This window comes from Anser brachyrhynchus (assembly GCF_964034855.1).
Source record: "Anser brachyrhynchus genome assembly, chromosome: 3".
NCBI classification, from domain to species: domain Eukaryota; kingdom Metazoa; phylum Chordata; class Aves; order Anseriformes; family Anatidae; genus Anser; species Anser brachyrhynchus.
This window is the reverse complement of record NC_137696.1, coordinates 4,388,971-4,409,289: the sequence shown is the minus strand read 5'-3', so window position 1 is coordinate 4,409,289 and position 20,319 is coordinate 4,388,971. Positions and strand designations below refer to the sequence as shown.

The 20,319-nt window shown below is 40.1% G+C and overlaps 1 protein-coding gene across 10 annotated transcripts in view; it reads left to right on the top strand.

Moving 5' to 3' along the window:
• Positions 1-18,681, top strand: part of SPTLC3 (serine palmitoyltransferase long chain base subunit 3) — a 175,073-nt gene extending 156,392 nt beyond the window's left edge. For 9 of the 10 annotated variants that reach the window (XM_080588398.1, XM_080588394.1, XM_080588395.1 and 6 more), the window contains 4 exons: positions 1,070-1,196; positions 14,629-14,764; positions 15,730-15,859; positions 18,211-18,681. In XM_080588398.1, coding sequence (XP_080444524.1) covers positions 1,070-1,196; positions 14,629-14,764; positions 15,730-15,859; positions 18,211-18,324 — 507 coding nt within the window. In that variant the 3' untranslated portion in view covers positions 18,325-18,681. The other variant, XM_080588392.1, reaches the window with a different exon arrangement.
• Positions 18,682-20,319: the final 1,638 nt, after the last annotated feature.

Sequence of the window (20,319 nt, the reverse complement as noted above, 5' to 3'; positions counted from 1 at the left end):
TGTTTATCACTAAGCTTTGCCTCAGGCTTCTGGGCCTTGGTGGCAGCTTCTCACCTGCATTCATTTCTGCCACCAGAATCTCACTGTGGCATTTTTTGCTGTGTCAGTAAGAGCACAGATGCCTTCTCAGCTATTTGGTTAAACCTTTAGGATTACAATTGCAATGGAGCAATGCATAATGTATATGAAGTTAGCTAAATCTTTTTCCCTAGCACTGGAGTTACAGCATAGACTCATACATGGTGTTTTTTGTTTGGATGGTTGGTTTTTGGTAATAATTTGTACCATTGTCTTTTTTTTTCCTTTTTTTAATCAAAGGCCATTTCCAAGCAGGCATCACCCCTTTCTCACTAAAATCCATTTAGCTTTTAGTGTGGTGACAGTTTCTCTGCAATTTGCACTATGAAATAGGAGTTGTCATAGCAATGATAGTCCTAAGCAAGTTCTGAATTCCTCCCCTATCCCTGCATTCAGGAGAGTTGCTGGTGCTTTAGATATGCCTACAGTACAGCAATGCTTTTGCTGAGACCACAGATTGTGCTCTTGCTTATACAAGGAAATGTTAAAGCACCTATACTGACTATAACGTGACAGAACCTGCCACACTGATGGAAAGCTTCAGTTCTAAGAAATGTATATGCTAATAGACAAATATAGATCCCAGTAAGGTTGCTTTTCCTGAGTTAGGTCTTGGGGCAGAGCAACTCTGCTGTTGTCATGTAGGTTTTAATTCATTCCCGCTCAGAGATGGACTGAGAGGTATTTTAAATGCAGCTGGTTGTTTGTTGGTCTTTAAATGATTTTGGCTCCTTTATAATAAGTTTCAGCACATAAACAGTGTTCTGTTCCAGAGCTTTGTTTCAGCTGTAATTGCCCCACTTAAATTGTAAAGTACTTGCACCTGCCTGATATTTCTTCAGGCTGCGTATTAACAGTAGCAGCCAAGAAAGTAAACCAATAACTGGTGAAACCTCTTTCTTTTGCATGTTCTCACTCTGCAGTAGTTAAGAGGGAGATCTGCTATTTGGGCACCTCAAAGCTCATTCATACTTTGTTTTGCTTGTGTAAGGACCTTGTGGACTTTTTACGAACTCATTCTCACAGTGCTGTGTACGCCACATCTATGTGTCCACCTGTGGCAGAGCAAATCATCAGGGCAATGAAATGTCTCATGGGACTAGACGGAACAACACAAGGTAAGCCACCCTCTTTAACTTGCATGTATTTCAATTACAACCAGTGCATCTGCTGTGTACAGGTGCACACAAAAGGTCATCCAACAGCAAACTGGTACAGTAATGTAATCCAAAGGGAATCATTCTACTGTACAATTAATACCCAGATCATCACATTTCCAAGTGCTATCAACTGTACTTTTTCTACACTCATTCACGTGCAGCAGAGGTGGAAATATTCCTGAATTCTGACACCAAGCTACCACCCATAGTCACCAGTCCCCTCTGATTTGCAGCAGCAACTTGGAAAAGTACATAAATTGCCCTTTGAATAGATTGTCTGACATTGAAGGAGGTGTTTAGAAGGACTTACGTTCATGAATGGGCAAGGTGCTGCCTGTTCAGCTTCTTTCTAGGTGTGAACCTTCAAAACTGCAAGCATCCCAAGCTTGGCACAGAATTTTAACGTGGGTATTGTACATTAAATACCGGTATGAGAAGATGATTACGATAGTTCTCACTTTATTCAGGCATTAGGTATAGTGTCCTGAAACTAGTTTTGAAGACTGTTTTGTCCCTCACCCAAAAAAATGGGTTAAGTCCTACCTCACAGAAAAGCTGTTGTTTTTGTTGTTTTGTTTTTGTTTTTTGAATTTATATAGTTTTTGTTAGGCATGCCTGTGGGTCACTTCATTGCGTAACATATAGATGAAGACACAGATTTTGCTCTGAATTGTAGTCTCTTTTATACTGGTCCAGCAGCACTGTGTTGTTTTTTCTTACCTTGCATAGGACTAACAGAGTCATTCTGTGTTAGACCTCCCTGATATGTTCTGCTGGGAGTAAGGTGGGAATGAAAAGGAAAAAGGATGCGTAAGAGGGTGTAAGACCACGTGATGCTGCTCTGCACTATTCTCTTGCAGTGGCCTAGGGTGGTTTTAAGCCATGATAGACACAAGACTATTGAGATGTTTATCACAGCCTTACACTGAGGCCAGAATTTCTGAGACTTCCGTGTAGAAAAGGAGGGATAGAGAATCCAGTCCCAGTGCCAAATTCTGCTGAGTCCAGCAACAAAGTGCAGCCAAACTCCAGTGCAATATGTAGACAACGAGGAAATGATGCTTTTGTCATTTCGACAGAGAAGTCAAGTTGGAAACTGTTGTTACACTCTGCGGGTTGAAAGGTCAAGGTTATGTATGCTGATGTCTACATCCTGTTGGTTCTAAGAGACCATGTCTGACGTTTCTTCTACCTTGGGGATTGTGTGTGCAGCCTGTCTTGCTGTGCTACTCCCTGCACTTGCTATAGGAAATGCTTGCCGTCAGAGGGCAGCCTTACACTGAGCCTTCCCATCAGCTACATGCTTAGGGCTGTCTTAGACGCCGCGTGTAAAATATTAAACATGCAGAGCGTTACCAAACCTTCAAAGCCTCTTACAAATGACCTTCAGCTAGCGTGATTCTGCATGCAGTTCAGTGCAGGCTAATAGAAGAACTTGGTTCAATACAGCCTTTTAAGCCGTGCGTGTCTGACTCTCTCAGGGCTAAAGAGGTCGTAGTGTTTTCTCTTTTAGAAACAGTATTCTTTAATAACATAATGTTTTTATTTGTGCACAAACAAAGTCTCCTACAAATGCTTTATTAAATAAATTAGTGTTCTATCAGTTCTTTAAAATTTGTCTGGTAATATGAAATGCAAATGAATAGAAGAACAAATTAATAAATCATATATCACAACTTAGAGTATTACACAAAGGCTAGCAAACTGACTATGATGTCTAAAAATGCTTCTTGTCCTTCTGAGCCAGACTCATTATTTTAGACTATTGGTTTTTCTTTCATGTGGGCCTTCCTTCATTAGGCTGTCTTGCTGACTAAAAAAAAAAAAAAAAAAGCAACACCAAAACACAGGAAAAAAATGTTGTGCTGGACCACACTACAGTGCTGCTTTGGCATACAGAAAGATGAAGACGAAGAGAGGAAGAGAAGAGAGAAAGCTATCTTCTTAGATAGTTTTGTTTCCAAGGACAATGGTGGTCTTGACTGAGTTCTTCTGGTCTGCTGTTATGGAAAATGGTGAATTCTGTGTGTGAGTTGTCCTCGTAAGAGCATGAGCCATGTAGCACAGACACCTGGTAGTGAAGTTTCAAGTGAACCAGAATTACCACAGGGTGATAATGAATCCTCTGTGGAAATGATCGGTAAAGGGAGTTTATTTTGCAATTTATTTCAGATGGCATTCTCTCCCAAAGGACAATTGGCGGAATCCTTCATAAGGACATCTGCCCTGATGGCCTGTCCTCCACAGGTCATTCCTGTAGGGGAGGGAGTCTTGCAGAAAATACGGACAAAGTTTTGGAAAAGAATGAAAATACAGTTTGCTAAAAAGTTACGTGTTATCTAGAGGGTGCTTCTTGAAAAGAGTTTGAAGTAAAAGGATGAAAAATATGTTAACCCAGCTTGTTCTTGTATGTGAACTTCATGACTGGCTCCTTCATAGGTAAATAGAAAATCAAAGGAAGGAAGATTGATTTGGTCTTTTAAGTTGCTGTTCTGAAAAGTCTTTATTCTGTATTTTCTATTATTTCACACAGTCTTCTCTTATTTTCCCAGATATCATGCTTTTACATTCTCTTGCATTTTCTGACAGTTATTCTCCACAGATCTGTTAAGCAGCTGATTTATGAAAGAGTAGGGTAGTTGAAATTATATAGTGGATAATGCCAGAGGCCAGAAATGCAGAGATAATGTTTGTGCTTTATCCCGGTGTGTATCCGAATGATTGCTCTCCCGTGTTTTCTTCCTTTATTTTCAATTATTAAGAATATGGTTGTTTGGAAAGTCAATTATGGCATACATTTCCAAGACAGGATCAGCATATTGGATGCATGACTACAGAATATGAATAGACATATATGTACACAAGGGATACAGCTTAATTACAAAGATGGTATGGTTTAACACTTAAAAAAAAAAAACATCAAACCTAAACTGTTTAGCTGGAAATTATCCACAACGAGTATGTTTCAGGCTGTACTTTTCTCGCAGAAATAAAAAAAAGACTGTCATTCCTCAGAACAAGTCTATATGTACGTATGGGCTTTTGATGACGATAAAAAAAATAATAATAAAAAAATCACTTCTTTCCCTGACGAGCTTTGGTTTCTTCAGGCTTTGGGATGAAGATTTGGATTATGATCGCCAAGATTAGTATTTTCACCATGTTTTTGAAATACCTTCTGAGTCTTGTGATGTTACGAGTGTATATATTTATATATATATATATATGCTTGAAATGAACAGTGAAAAACTTGAAGATCCACCAAGTGAAGGAGTATCTTGCAGCTCACTGCCAGAAGGCCTGAACTACACATCCCCCACCTGGGACCTGGGCAGGAGACTGGGGCCCTGAGCACCTGCATCCATCCTGCACTGTCAAGCATTTAGGGAGGTGAGGCAGAAAGATTAAAGAGAAAAGAGACTCTGGCAAGCAATGGAGACACCACAAGGAATAGAAAACAAGTGGTTAGGAAGGATGGAGACGGACCAAAATGAGATGCTGAGAAGATGAGCTACAGAGGCTGCGAGCAAAATGGGCCTGGTGTGGAGAAGGAGAGGAAGAGGGTCTGCAAATGGGTCTGCAAGCAACTACAGCAAGCACACCACTCTCCAAACTAGTTGAGACAGATACTCCTCCATCTTCTCTGGTCAGCAAACTGCTGTGGAAGTGTGTTAGCAAAATGTGTGCTTACCTTCCTTTGCAGCAGGAGATTCCAGTTTATCTGGGGAAGGTCTCATTTTAAAGCTTTGTACTGACATAACTAAAAAGGTAAAGAGAAGACCTGGTATTTCCCAAAGCAATCATCTGTAAATGTAGAATATGTCCCACATCAGTATTCGTGATGACAGTGAAACATTAATGTCATGGTAATGTGATCTGTATCTCTTACCATTTAGTCATCTTAAATTCAGTAAAAGAGATTGGGAGGTTGCTGCAGAGACCATAACCAGGTATTACCATTTCATTATTTTCCTGTTTTCTGCTGTGCCTTGAGAAAATGAAGTGCAAGAAATGTTGAATCAGGAGAAGGCAGTAGTTCCCTTAAAACTGATAGGAACAGTTGTTCCTGCCTGGCAGGTGGATTGGGGCCAGTATGACTAAGTCCTTTGTTTCTTGAGTGACTTTTAGCAGAAGAGTCAGAGAACAACAACAAAAATTGGAAATATATTTCCATTTTCATGTAAAATCATATTTTTAGTAGAGTACAAGTACTGGCATTTTTCAATGTCATGTTTTACAGGACTCTCTGATAATCAGCAACTGGTAGAACAAGACATTTATTCTTGGTAGTGTAATGTCATAGCTATTATCATAGCTGCTACAATAGAGTTGTTCAAAAGTGTATGAACTCCTGGCAGCTGTGTTTCCTTTAGTAATGTCATAAGGCAGCAAGTTCCACAGCTCAGTTCATGCAGTCTATAAAAAAAAAAAAAAAATCCCTCTTAAAGCTTTGTGGCCTTTTCATCTCAAATGTGTCTCTCCTCATTTATTAGGAGATATGGGAAGCAGAAGTTCCCATGGCAGTTACTCTTTATAATTCATAATATAGATACTCTCTATATGTTCTCCTTGTGGCTTCTTGTTACACCACTGGAGATACCTCAGGAAGCTCAGCAGCTGCCTTAGTGGTTTTATCCCCACAATGAGACTGTGGTTGACTCAGAGAGCTTGGACCCTGTGCAAATGTTCATGTGCACTTACTTGCGTGCAACACAGCCTCTCCAGCTGTGACCTGGGACCCTTTTTTTCCCCCTTCTGCCTGAGAATACCAAAAGCATATTTTTACACTTAAATTTGATAGGTAAAAAATAGAACCACTAAGCAGACAGAGTTAAAACTGGTAGGAAATGTAAAGCAAATTTCTTGATGGGTAATAATAAATTATAGTGACATAAAAAGCAAATTATAGCATTTCTGAAGGCTTTTTTTTTTTCTATTTAATGCATAGCAAACAATAATTCACCAAAAGCCATAGGCAGTTTCATATGTTTTTTATGGGACACTGCAAAATTTAAAGCCATATCCTCAGGTATCTGCTGTCCTCGTTGTGTTAAAAGCTAATTCCTGAGTTTGTTTAGACAGAAAGCGTTCCTTTAACATGTTAAAGTGCTTTGCCATTTGTGCTGATTGGTTTATCTTCTTGTAGCTACTAGTTTTCATTTTTGTTTGTAGCAGCCTGTGAGTTCTCACTTTTGAGCACATTCAGATTGCAAGAAGCTGCAGAATGCTGTTTTCTGTTTTGGCTTGGCATTAAAAGGATCTGCTTTTAAAAGGTTCCTTTTTAAAACATTTCCGTCTGCCTTAGATTTTTGTATAACTGGAGGACCAGCTTCTTAAAATGCTCAGTTTTCAACATTTTCCACTGCTATCGGTGCTTAGCAATCTTTTGAAAACATTACCGTTGCATCTCGGGGTCCTCTGTAAACTCAAAAACCTTAGTTTAACCATCACTGTAGTCTGGCACAAGCCAGCGCTGATACTGAGAAGGGCAGTCTTGGCTTTTCTCCCCCTGCCTTGCCCCTTATTAGTGCCCCTTTTCCATACTAGCATTAGTGTTCGTGCAGCCATGCGATGAACTGAATCAGGGAACTGATCTAGCTGAAAAATAACTGAAGTCCCCACGAATGGTGAGCCTACAGCCAAACCATTTCCCCGAGCCAGTTGACCATATGGCTGGATGAATCCTAGTGCCAGGACTTGAACAGCTTGGAGTCAAGGGGAACGATCCCTTTCTCAGCAAATTAAATTTGTGCCAGACTCAACTGATCATGAAACTACAGCAGTAAGCTTTAATGCTGCAGGCTACCTAGCGACAGACCCCTTGAACCTGCTCAAAACAGTTTGCAGAATCAGTCCCTCTAAAGTGTGGCTTTTGACTGTTCCCTCTCAAATTCTCCTTCTGCTGCTTCATTCTAAGATGATTGCTTCTCTGGGGTCTTCATCAAGCAGAATGCTTGAACCATGGCTTAATTTTGAGTAAGTTAATATTCCCAATAAGCATGTGCCTACATTTAGAGCATTTAAGAAGCTTTATTCCCTGCTTGCTCAGCGCTGGCTCCATGGCTAAGGCTCCCAGTCATTATGACGGTGAAGATGCTAATGATGATAATATGTTGTCGTGATTGTTACTTGTCTGAGCTGAACATCACAGATGTTCTCCCAGCAGTGAATGATGAAACAGAGTTAAATTCTGCCACCTTTACTTGAAATGAGTGAGACGTGCTATTCCAGAGGAGCCACCTGCCATGTGAACCACCTCCTAAAGGAAGCCAGATTTATCTGTGGAGGGTCAGTTGATCTGCACAAGCAGGGGCTTTGGAGTAATAGTGTCTGCAGTGGGATTTGCAAGAGCTCTGAGGATTGACTGAATCCTGCCTCATTTGAAGTCACTTTTTCCATAGTCAAAGTTAAACCAGTGCCGAGTCCTTTAGCAGATCCTGTCTGTGGATAAGTCTCCCTGTGTTCATAAATAAGCTTTAACTGCAGGCAGAGCAAGGATGTGACCAGACTGCGAGCTTTTCTGCACACCCTGCCATGCAATCTATCTGATGACTAGCAGCCTATCCCCCAGTAAAGAAAGCCACACCATCCCCAGGGGCAGCAACACACCAGTCTCCTTTTAAGAGTGTCTTTGCTGCTGAGCATGAGAATCCCTCCCATTCCTGATGCTGCTTGCCACTGCCTGAGGACTCCAGCATTGTTATCAGCCTGAGGAGCACGAAGGAGAGAAGTGCCTTTTCTAACAGCATTCAGGTCATTGGCATTTCAGAAACACCTAATGTGATACAGATGGAGCACGTTGTGCACTGGCTGGCTTTCAGTGGAGGGACTGATGTGCTTTGTGATTAATCACCTCTGCTGGGAGTAAATAAGGCTCAGCCAAGGCTGGCTGCTCTGTCCCTCCTTTTGTGCAGGACACCAAGTGCTGACACTGTATATCTGAATACAGATAAGGTGCTGGGTAGGCACGGTTGACTCATTTGAGAAATAAGGCAAAAATGACAGTATATGTACAATTTCTCCCTTTTCTGCTTCAGTTGAAATTGCCACTTTTTCTTCCTGTAGTCTGATCTGGAAAGTGTTTTGCAGCAGTTCACAGTTAAAATTGGACTGACTAAATAAGTCCTTAAGGGCTTGTTTAGCAGTTGAATTAAGTTGAAATTACTAGGTTTATAGTTGGCATTAGACTGGAGAAGAAAATGTCTTCACTACTCCCCATTTCATAGCAAAGTTATTTTTTTATAAAGATTTTTTTTATCTGAGAACATATTTCCTTTAGGCACCCCAGTTTTATAGCATTCTATTTGTGATTTAATGCACATGGAGGTACATGTGTGTTACTCTTATAATGGAACTGGGGGGGGGCATAGGGGGGAGGAAGAAAAAAATCTGTCCATCTGCAACAGTTTAGTGGGGAAGAGCTATTGTTTTCCAAATTTATTTTTTTTTCAGCGTATGAAAGTTTGCTTTTTACTATCTAGTTTTTAGTCAAGGAGGGCAGGGAGCAGAGTTCTGCATCCAAGGAACACAGATTGAAGAGACGCTCTGACACCGGTATGTAGAAGTTTGATTGTGTAACTAATTATCTAGAAAGGCCCAATGAAACAACAGCTGGAGATGATTAAAGCAGGTGGATTTGTATCTTGAAGAGTCCACCATGTGCCAAGGAAAAGCGTGGTGTGGGATTATCTTTCCTGGAATGAGTTCAGGAAAAACAGCTCTCCTTCAATTAAAATACACCTGAGATCTTGATATGAAAGGCTACAGGTTGCTTATTCCTGTTTTCAATATACTGAGTCAGAATTTCCAAAGTTAGAAGCCTACAGGAAGAGTTCAAAGGTAGAGTGTTTGTGCAAGAACTGAACGCAGCCAGCTTCTCCGCTTATTAAAATCTTGCAGGAGCGAAAAGCAGACGTCTCTGGAAGAGGAAAACAAACTTTTGTTTCAGAGAGCTGATAGCTTTACTACCTCTTTTGCTGCCAGGATAAGGTCCTCGGCTGGCATAAATAGCAAAGCTCTGTTGAAGCGCGTGGAGCTGTGCCAGGTAACACCCGCCTGCAATCAGGCCCTCGGGCTTGTAGTCAGGATGCCTTCCTGCTGTCAGACTCCAGAGCAGCTCCTCACTGACAGCAGGTCTGTAGCCATCGCCCGGCGTGTGACCAAGCATCCACCGAGCCTGCTACTCCAAGTGGCTCTCTTAAAACATCTGCTGCTTCAAACAAATTATGAGCAAGCCATCTATCTTTTATCATTTCTTTCTCTCTTGCCATCTCTTTGTGTTTTTTCCCTTAAACTAAACCATATTAATTGTGAGCTGTAAAGCCTTCTAAAAGCTTGCAGAAATTAATGAGCTAGAACTGACAATATGCAATAATGTGTGTCAAATAAAAATATAATCAGTGTTTTTCCCAGAATTGCCAACACCTTAGAACTTTGCAATAAAACAAATATTTTTAAAGCAGTGGAACAAATGTAGTTTCTGAATTTGCCAGCACAGTTGCACTGTCCAGGTAAATAGTCCTGCATTTCAGTACAATCCCAATAAACTGGCTATGTTATCACTGTATGTTCCAAGTAGCACGAAGGTAACTTGTGAAGTTAGGAGTCCTTTATACTTCAGTTTTCCCTATTCATGTCCCTCTTTAATTCAGCTAATAAGAAGATGTAGAGCTCTTAATAAGGTTGTGCTCAACCTCAGCTGTGAAATCTGAAGCATTAGTGGTCTTCATTTTAGTTAGCTAAGGGACAGTTTTCCCTGCCCAGGCTTCGTATTTTCTTTGAACATATACTCTGTAGTGGTTCAGTTGTTATAGGGAATATAACTACCTGGCCATCCTACATGCTGTGCTATATGCTATTTGCATAGACTGTGGAGTCTGAAAATCCTGAAGAATTTTGCAAACTAAGAAGTTTTGAACAAATATATTTACTATCTAAGGCTCTGATCCTGTAATTAGTGCTGCACAGGCAAATTCTTGCCCTAAAATAGATGCAGTTATATTGTTTTAGCTCTGACACTGCGAATTTTTGCTCATAAAAGGAGGAGGTTAGCAAGAAGACTATAAGACTCAAGATCACAGCCTCAAGAATCAAAGAAAATAGCTTTTAAATACAATGCCTGTGATTAAACATACCACAGTGAAATTTGGACTAAGATCTGATTCTAAACTGAATTCCATCACTCTTACGCTGATTTAATCTGCAGTGTGGGGGAAAAATTGGGCCAATGAGACCAAAATAAACATTTTGCTCAGATCCGCCTTCTTATCTGACATTGGAGGGTCCCATAAAGGAAAGAAAAAAGCATTGGGGTACAGTTACAAACTTTCAGGTTTTTATTGCTCTTATCGGGACAGCCTAGAAGATGGCTGTGTATATGGTGTGTGTATGTGGTCTTTGACCACAAAACTTAACATGAGAAAGGAAAGTGTTGACACTTGGTAAAGAAGTAGGTTCCTCCCAGCCACCCACCCACAAGTACAGTGTGTGTAGCAATAGTCTCCTAATGTGCTTTTTCTCCCTCCAGATATATGTGAATGCTCTGATCTTTTATTTGGCTCTTTAATGCATCTCTGCAAGTGACATTACTATTTTGGGCTGTTTCTGAAACATTGAAGTGGCTCTTTTGCATCAAAGTTGGCTTTCTTCGAATGAATTCCATGGGGGTTTTCAAAGGGGAATCCGTCCCATCACAAACTGGTTAAGGTTACGGATTCAGCAGGGTAGAATTGGAAAAGGAGGGAGGTGTTCGACACTTGGGGGGGTTGCCTGAAATTCCTCTTTCAGCTCTAATGTTTCTTTTGCTTTGGAATCTAAGTTCCTGGTACCTAAAACAAGGAGAGACAAAATGACCAACTGTAGGCCGTGCGCATATGGTTTGATAAATACCGAACTGCCTGGAATCTTGCATGGCTGACACTTTGTTTCCAGCTTTGTGGTAAACAGCTGAATAGAAAGGAGAAGGCGGCAAGTATTAAACTGCATCCGCCAAGAACATCTGCATTTATGAAAACTTTCCCTAATTGAAAATCTAGTAGTTTCAAATGCTGGAGGCTGGGAGTTTGGAAACTAGCTTAGGGGCTGCTAAGATAGCAAGAAGCAGCGGTGATTTCGAGCCCCCAGTCGAGGTCACTCCTGCACCCACCTCCCTGTAATTTGGGCACTCAGGAGGTGCTAATAAAGTCTTTATGAAAACTCTCTCTCCTCAGACACGTTATTCTGTAGTTCTTCTCTAACCCCTTTACTTAGCCATTCTCCCCTACCCCCATCTCTTCTCCTCCTCCTTAATATTTCCTCCTGGTTCTTTGAGATCTACTACACCAAAAATATTTTTGGAAATACCACAGACTATTGTTTTTATTAGTGACTGGAAAGCTTTGTAGTAGGATGCTTTTGTGTTTCATTTGTTTTCCTTGCTCTGGCGCAGCTGTTTTTGTTTTAGCAGCATTAGAGAGATGGTTAAACTATTTGTGGCCTTTTCTAACCCAGCGGATCTCTTCCACTGAAAGTTTTAAGCTGAATGACTGAAACTGTAACTAACAGGTTGTCTGTGTGGGCAGTTCGTGCATAAAGTTACAAATGCACCAGTTTTATGAGATCTTTTAATTTGTTCAGCAAAACACTGATCACTGTGAAGCAAGTCCCAGTTTCCCTATAAATTTCCCAGCCAGAACATCGACAGAACCTTGACTCGGGAAGATACAGAACAGATGAAGCAGTAGATCTTGTTGAAACCTACATGCACTCAGAAATGATTAGTGGAGAAGAAGTTTCTGTAGGTGTGGTGACTTCTACCTGTGCCAAGAGGGAATAGGAAGAAAAGCCACGGCAGTAGCTCTGGCAGAATGTGGTCGGAGGACGGATCTGCCAAAGATGGTACATTGCAGACGTAAATGCCTAACTGGCTGTTGTGATTATAAAGAGGAAGATGGGACATCAGCAAATAGGCACACAGTCAGAGAATGATGACAGCAGAAAGTAGTAAATGAAGAATGAAGTGAACAAAAAGCAAAGGAAAAAGGAAATGGACAGTGAAAACAAAGTACGTCTGCACAAAGGCAACTTAAAAGCAAAGGGAAAAAGAGGAAATAAGTTGTACTGGGGACTTCAGTGCTCATGTCTGGTGACATGATCAAAGTGATAGTGAAAGGATGGGCTGATGAACAGGAGAAACAAAATACAAGGATGTAGCTGAGATGTTGTCCCACTAAATCCCACTCCTACCATGCGTTCTCACCACCTCTGCTGGGCAGGTGCAAGGACCTACACAGTGATAACGCTTAGAGAATTAATCTGCTTGACAGCGGTGTGGTTCCTTCTGGTCGGGTCAGGCACGTGAAGGACCTGGCTTGATTCATTGTGTGGCTGCATGAACCCAGGACTGGTGCTGGGGGGGCACTGGGATGCAGCAGCGTGTGGGTACCGAGTAGGTGGCACCATCCAGGTAGGTGGTAGGTACAGCATTAGAAATGCAGTGCCATCAGCCAGCTGATGAAATATGCAGGTAGAGTAAGGAAAGGGCATGCTCTAGCCCCTGTCTGCAGTAATGATGAGTGTGGCTCTTCTCTTTTGTATGCAATGGGTAGGGAGGTAACTGTCCTTGTCAGAAATCACCTCCTTAGTGACACTGCAAAAGAAACGGCTGAGCTGACTTTTCAAGCGCACTTTTCTCTGCTGGTTTTGGCCTTATTTTTTCTTCACTAAAAATACTAGTTTTCAGCTCTCCTGTTGGTTTTGCTGGGAGATACATCTCTGGATTAGTGACTGAGTGAGGCCAGGAACAATGCAGGGTACAAAATTTGTGTCTGAAAGACTTGAATGACTTAAGTTTGTTGTCAGATTGTGATACTGAGGAAGTAACAGTAAAATAAGAGGACACAGGAACTGAACAGCTGATTTTTAGACTCTGTGTCCTTTTAAGAACTAACAAGAAAACTCGTACAAGAAATGTTAAGGTACTCTGTAACTTAAGTTTGCGTCTGGGTAGGTTCTCTTGTTCCCCTTCTTTTTCATTCCCAGTTTTCCAGCCTACAATTGCACTAGCTGCTTAAAAGGAGGAAGGTAAGGCTTAGTGCTCTGTTTAAAAACACATACATAAATAAACAAGTGTGAAAACATCTTAGAAACTAGAGACCTGTTGTATGTTTTTCTAATGCATTTGTGCAAATAAGGGCCAAAATACAATGTTTCTTTTTCAGGTCATATTTAACTCTTTTCTGCGCTTTGCCTGTCTTTTCCTTTTTTTTTTTTCTTCTCCCCAGTTGAGGGTCCTCCTTGACATAGCAATACGTACAGTCATAACTGCATAGAATTCCACAACTTACCTAATCCGTAAATGCTTGCATGTAGCCAAAAGTAGTCCTATGGATGTAAGTGGATGAGTTATTTGATGTAAGTGACAAAATGTATAGGAGGAATATTCAGTGTGCACCTCTAGGATATGGAGAAAGGAGTAGGAAGCATCACATGGGATTGCCACACTTTCCATCTCAGCATTCCTCATTTACTTTGAAAAAGAAAATGAGAAAAAATTGTCCTTGAGCTTACTGTAGGAAGTCATTCAGAATGAAAAATTAGGAGAACTAAGCAAGGGATTACACATGTAGATGCATGTTATTATAACTGGAGTTATGCTGAATATTGACAACACACTATAGAATATCAGGCTTTGTGTAATAAGAGTTTATTGAATGCTTTTCATCTGCCTGAAAAACTGAGGGAAAAGGAAGTATCAGTTTGAGCTGATCCAAAACTCAGTGTTTTCTACTTTTAGTTTTATTAAGTTTATTTTTTTATATTTATTTATTTATTTTATTATTATTTATTTTTATTTATTTATTTATTTAAGTTTTATTATGGCAAAAAAAAGAAGTGTGTGCACAGAACTGGCTAAGGTATAAGAGTAACCCTGCAGAATGTCATTAATGAGAAAATATATAGATATAGTGACATATGTATCAAGGTCTCTGTAGGCATACGTTGTTTTCCCTTGTAGTGAATTGTGTTGGGAAAGTGCATACTCTGTCTATATGTCCTGCATCCCTAGAGACATGTAACTGCTTCTCTATGGGTGTGTGTCATTCAGCAGGCTTTATTCAGTGCAATACAATAAAGGGAGTTGTTCACAAATACATCTCCAGAAGACATGAAACAAGACTTCCTGCCAGTGGAAAGGCATCTCACAAGTATGGAAGTGTCAGCTGTCTGTCCTACAATGCCATAATAATCAATATAATTGCACTTTGTTCATTCTGTGTTTTTCTTCTGAATCAAATGGTAATATATATATTTCAGCTGAACTTTTTGAACTGTTATGGCCCTGTTTCCAGGCTGTTACTAGATTCCAGTTATGATGTTTGCACTGACTGTTCTCCTGACTGACACATTTCAGGGCTCCAAAGAGTGCGCCAGCTAGGGAAAAACACAAGATACTTCAGAAGACGACTGCACGAAATGGGCTTCATCATTTATGGCAATGATGATTCTCCTGTTGTCCCCTTACTCCTTTATATGCCTGGTAAGATAGGGTAAGTACTGAAAACACCTTGTAAGCAAAACCAACACCATTCAAATTTATTTCAAAGTTTATTTCATATGAACTGTGAAAAATGTAGTTATGTTTGGTAGATGCTTCACAAAACAAACATACTCTGTTAGGTGATTTCATCTTTAGTTACGTTCTATTTTAAATTTACCCCTAGACATAATTTTGAGTTGTTCCAGTATGCATCATCTTAAAAACTTCCTGTAACCCTCTTTATCTTGCTCTGGAGTAACACTCCTGATTACATTTTGAACTTGGATTTTTTTTTTTAACTATTAATCCTTAAAAGAGACATATTGCCTTTGAAGTATGAATTGTTTTTGATGGATGCTCTTTATCTCCATCTGATACTTGAACACTTTGCACAGAGAAGTTGTTTTACCGTTCAGTACCCATCAAGCAGCACTTATGGACTGACTGAGAAATGTGTAATGTAACAGCCAAACTGTAGAGAGCCTTTGCAGGTAATTTAGGGTGGTTATGTGCTTTAGGTGTAGTACACACTATGCAAAACGTTCCTAATCAGGCAGAGTAATTGTGAGAGGAAGGAAACCATCACACAGATTAAGTCCTGTTGATGTGCTGGAACACAGCTCTCACACCTTCCAGAGGCCCAGCTTCTTCAGTGCTTAGGGACTGCTAGTGCCCACAGGTTTTGATTTGCACTCAAAACCTTTGACATAAATGAATTGGATCTCTTCTACAGTACGCTTTCTGCCATCATACTGCCAGTATTTGACACCCACTTGGCTTCATGAGCTGTTAAACAGCAAAGAATCTCAATCCCACTGGTAAAATTCTGGCTCCTATTGAATTCAATGAGACTATTACCATCCACTTCAATTGAAGACAGGATTTTACCCATTGTTTTATTATACTTGAATGTTTTCTCTTTGTGGTCAGTTTATTAGCGATAATTTACTCTTGTTTTTTTCTTCTTCTTCTTAGGGCCTTTGCAAGACGCATGTTAGAAAAAAATATCGGGGTGGTTGTGGTTGGGTTTCCAGCTACTCCTATCACAGAATCCAGGGCTCGGTTTTGTGTGTCAGCTGCACATACACGGGAGATGTTAGACACGGTAAGAACAGCAGATGTCCTGCTGAAATTAACTTCAGATGCAAAGGGGGTTGGGAGAAGCTGTGTGTCTGTTACTTTGAATCTCAATAATTCATTTTTACTTCTGTTTTTCTGGTCTTGTCACTTGATCTTTAAAGGCATTTTAGCCTTATATATTTTATTTTTAAAAACAGATTATGGGACAGTTAACTTGTTATGTTCTTCTATTTCTAATAGTGACCAAGCCTGCCACAACTAGTAAAGACCTACATGAAAAGTACAGCAAGACAAAAGTTAACTGCTAGGTCAAAACTGTCAGAGTAGGAAACCTGAAACGATATGGAAATAATTGCAAATCAGTTTTTCCATACCATTTTTCACTCTGCAATTCAAGAAACACGTGGAAATGTAAAAGTGCATGGGACAGCCTTGGGGGTACAGGTAGCAATTGCAAACAGTATTTGGAATGGTTTGAACCTAATGAGGTTTCATTGGTGCTGTCTGGCCTCTCTCAGCTCTGTATCTTTCTCTGACACCAGAAATACTGTTAAGATTATGTAGAGACTTCCAAATTAACCCTCCATTCCAACACACTCCGAAATGTGTTTAAAATAAACTCTTTGAAATTTTCCATCTCCCCTTCTTGCCAAAGAGGTTTTTGGCCTAACTTGATATACGTTCTTTCATTCTCAGAGTAAGCCGACTTAGAGGCAGGCAACACAAAGGGTTAACAGTAAATTTCAAGCATTCTTTTTCTTCTCTTTGCACAAGTATGATACTCAAATAAAAAAAAAAATCACACCTGTGAATACAGAAGGCATTTGAGTAGAAGATGGCACTTCTTTATGCAGACAAGCATCTGTGTCTGCAGAGAGCCCCTGGCTCCCATTTGCATCCTGAGATTCATATGGAACTTGATGGGGGAGCCCTGCCTGGCTGACCAGCTCCCATGCCAGTGTAGACCCCTCTCAAACAACATTGAAAAATCTGCTTTGCATGTGTGCAGTGCAAAATTCCTGCCGCTCTTAAAGGTGCAGTAGTTATTAGCAGGGCATAATACCATAAAGATAAAATTGCATAGAGCAGGGCAGAGCTATGTCCGTGTGTTGGTCATTGTCGTCATTTACTGTTTGACAGTGTGGATTTTGGCTTATGTAACTGGTAACAGGCAATGAGGTTGATCTGAAGGTTAATCTCTTGAGGTTGCTGCTTCGCTTTGCTTCCTCACCCTCCACCCTCAACTGTCAACTCCATTACTTTTGTAAGCTGTCACTGCATGTTCTCTTCTGCTACCGGCACATCGCTGCTTCCTGGTACAAGTGAAGGTCTGAAACACTCCCCAGCTATCATTCTTAAATGTGCTGTGCTTGTGCCTTTACTATACTAACTGTGGCATTCTTTAAATGTCCTTATACTATGGGAGAATGGAAATGCCCTGAGTTTAATTACATGCAGACGGAAAGGTTTTTTTAGGGCAAACACTTTGTGAACATTCCTAAATCCAGTGTAACAACAGGTAACAAGCACAATGAAAACTTCCCTTTGGCAAAATTTGTTTTGAATCTTGGCTTGGAACTAAGAAAAAGAAAGATCCATTTAAAGGGCAAGCTCCCAAGAATAACTTCCTTAATGACTTTGAAACTATCTCTCTGCATTAACCATCACTAAAATACTCCTTTCCGCTCACAATCAAAATTGCTGTTTTCCTTTTCAATGACAAAAGGTTGGCAGCTCTTGAGCATGGTTCAGATGCTGCAAGACACTGAGCTGCTTCTCTGTGGTCTAAAGTTCCCTGGCTACTTTTTGAATCTGTTGAGAGCTGAGGACACTGCTCAGCAAATTGCATTACAGTCCTAATGCATTATTAATTATGCCTGTGATATTAATACAAGAAAACAATGGAATGCACTAGAAATACCTGAAACTGTACAGGGTATTTTTGATGACTGTGATCAGCACTGTGTGCTGAGTCCCATCCAAGAAAACATAGTGGCAACTGCAATCTTCAGGATCCATATGGAAGTGTTGAAGTATTACCTTACATATGCCTTTTTTGCAAGTAACGATAATTTTTTGTCTGGATTATTATCTCACCATGCTTCTAGAAAGTTGTTTGTTTTTTTTTAATCTGTGTTCAATTCATGTACTGACTGATAAACCATAACCTTCTGAAGGAGTAAATTCTGTTCTCACGGATGCTATTGTGCATCTATGACTGCATGAACATTTGCTATGGGAGAGTAAAAGCAAAATTTGCCCTTTCAGCTTTCTTTAACTGACGTTTTTATGAACTTGTTTTTCCTCTATAAAGTAGAAGTTAGTAGAACGTCATATCTTTTCCAGGAGAATTGACACAGTGTGGTGGTCTTACAGGTTTTGAATGCTCTGGATGAATTGGGTGATTTTCTACAACTGAAATATTCCCGGTATTCCAAGTCATCTCATCCTGAACTGTATGAAGAAACTAGGTTTGAACTTGAAGACTGAGTTTTCCACCCATGAAGAGAACATTATGATGCTATGAAAAGGGGGGAAAACCCTGAAACTAAAAAATACAAATGCATTTCTTCCCTTCTAAGGACAATTTTTGTTTCTCAGTTAATTGAAAAGAGGGGAAGCTTTGTCGTTGCATTTTATTGTATCAAATTTCTGTATTCAAGAGACTGAACTATTGATACAGATTTGCCTCCCCAGGAGATCTGTCCTTCTTGCGGTATTTTTGATGCAGAATGAATGCATCCGTTGATCAAGTTGCTAGTGTACAGCTTTTGTTATGGCCCCTTTTTATGAAGAGGCTTCAGATAGTCGTAATTGTGACTGAAATAATAAAGTTTAAAAACTGAATGGATTCCAGTGTAGTATGATGATGTAACTGAACTTCTTCAGTGAAATTGAATTCTGTCTGTTGAAGAGCATAAATCAAGCCATCGCTGTGGATTGCTACAGAGGAAAGAGCAGAAAGTGACCTCTTAACTAATCTGTCCTATCATGCCTTTCTCCGAGGACAGAAAATGTTAGAAGAAGGCAAACGCTGAGAACAAGAAAAGTAGTTTCATCAGTTGTTTCTGACAGCAGATTATGGGAAAGGGAAATGTCTCCTTCCTTCCACAGACCCTTTCTCTGCCGCTTAAATACACTGTAAGCTTCATAATGTACAAAATTTGGGGCTTAGAAATAAACAGAAATGCTTTTCTTCTAACGCATTTGACCTACAGCCTTCCACATCTTATCACAATGAAAGTTCTTCAGCAGGCCTACTCCCTTTTCATGTAGCAGTAGTAAATAATTTTAATAACCATTTAACTTTCCCGTAAAAACCTTGATCAAAACAGTCAGATACTTGCAGTTCACAAACTGCAGATGACATTTAAGGCCCCATTCTTAAGTTTCTTGAACTACTTACGGGCTTAATAAATTCACTAGCAAGTACATAATGCTGAAGCTGGTAATTACACAAAATGTGAAGTTCAGGATGCCATAAGCAGTTCTGTCACCTGTTAAACTGAGAACTCCACCATTTCTAAATGTGCTAAGGTCATCCACTTAATAACATTTCTTGAAATATTCTTGTCTGCTTTATGCATGTCGGGTTGTTTTACTTGTCTGGTTGCAGACTTTTTGAATGGTTTATTTTTCAAATAATTGATTATGTCATCTGAAGGGAAGATGTCCTTGTTCTCTTTTCCACTGCTCGAGTGACAAATGCTCAAAGACACTTGAAGGAAATGTTACAGCCTGCAGTTTCCCTGCAATGCCTGCAGCAGCATAATCATAAGCCTTATGTGGGCTGAGTAGTTTGAAGGAGATTGGAGGCTTTTTCCCTTTTTTTGCTGTGTTGAAAAGCAGCTCTACAGCTTTAAGAATAAACTCCAAACCATTCCACGCTATCAAATGTCATTGTAAACACATCAGATGAGAGATGTTTAGCTTTCTGTTGCACAGATGTACCACACTTTCATGTTCTCTTGAAAGCTATGGTGTAAACTTAACCCACAGCTGCAATATTAGATTTAAGAACAGAACAATTAAATTGCGGAGTACCAATTACACTATATTACTCCCTGCTTGTTAAAGCTGCTTTCAGGATATAACAAGGCTGATTGGTTATGAGGGCCCATTTTTTGTTGGATTTTTGTTGTTGTTGTGCAAGTTAATAAAAAGCCAGTGGTGCTATAACTTTAAGAATTGATTACAACACATTCCATAATATCAAATGTCGGCTTTAGGAAACATATATCAAGGTCTGGGGGAGGACTAAGTGGTGTCATATGATTCTTCACTCTGGTAGACGGACTTGAAAAACATTGCAGAGGTTCAAGGGAGCAGTGTTTGTGGATAAGAGCAAATTCGCTGTATAAATATTAGAATACTGAGACACAGGACAGAGAGAAATTAGGAAAGGTGAACTTTGTCTTTGAATAACCTGGCAATTTGTGATTTACAGCTTTGTTACATGCAGGGTGAGTGCACTGACTGTGAAGG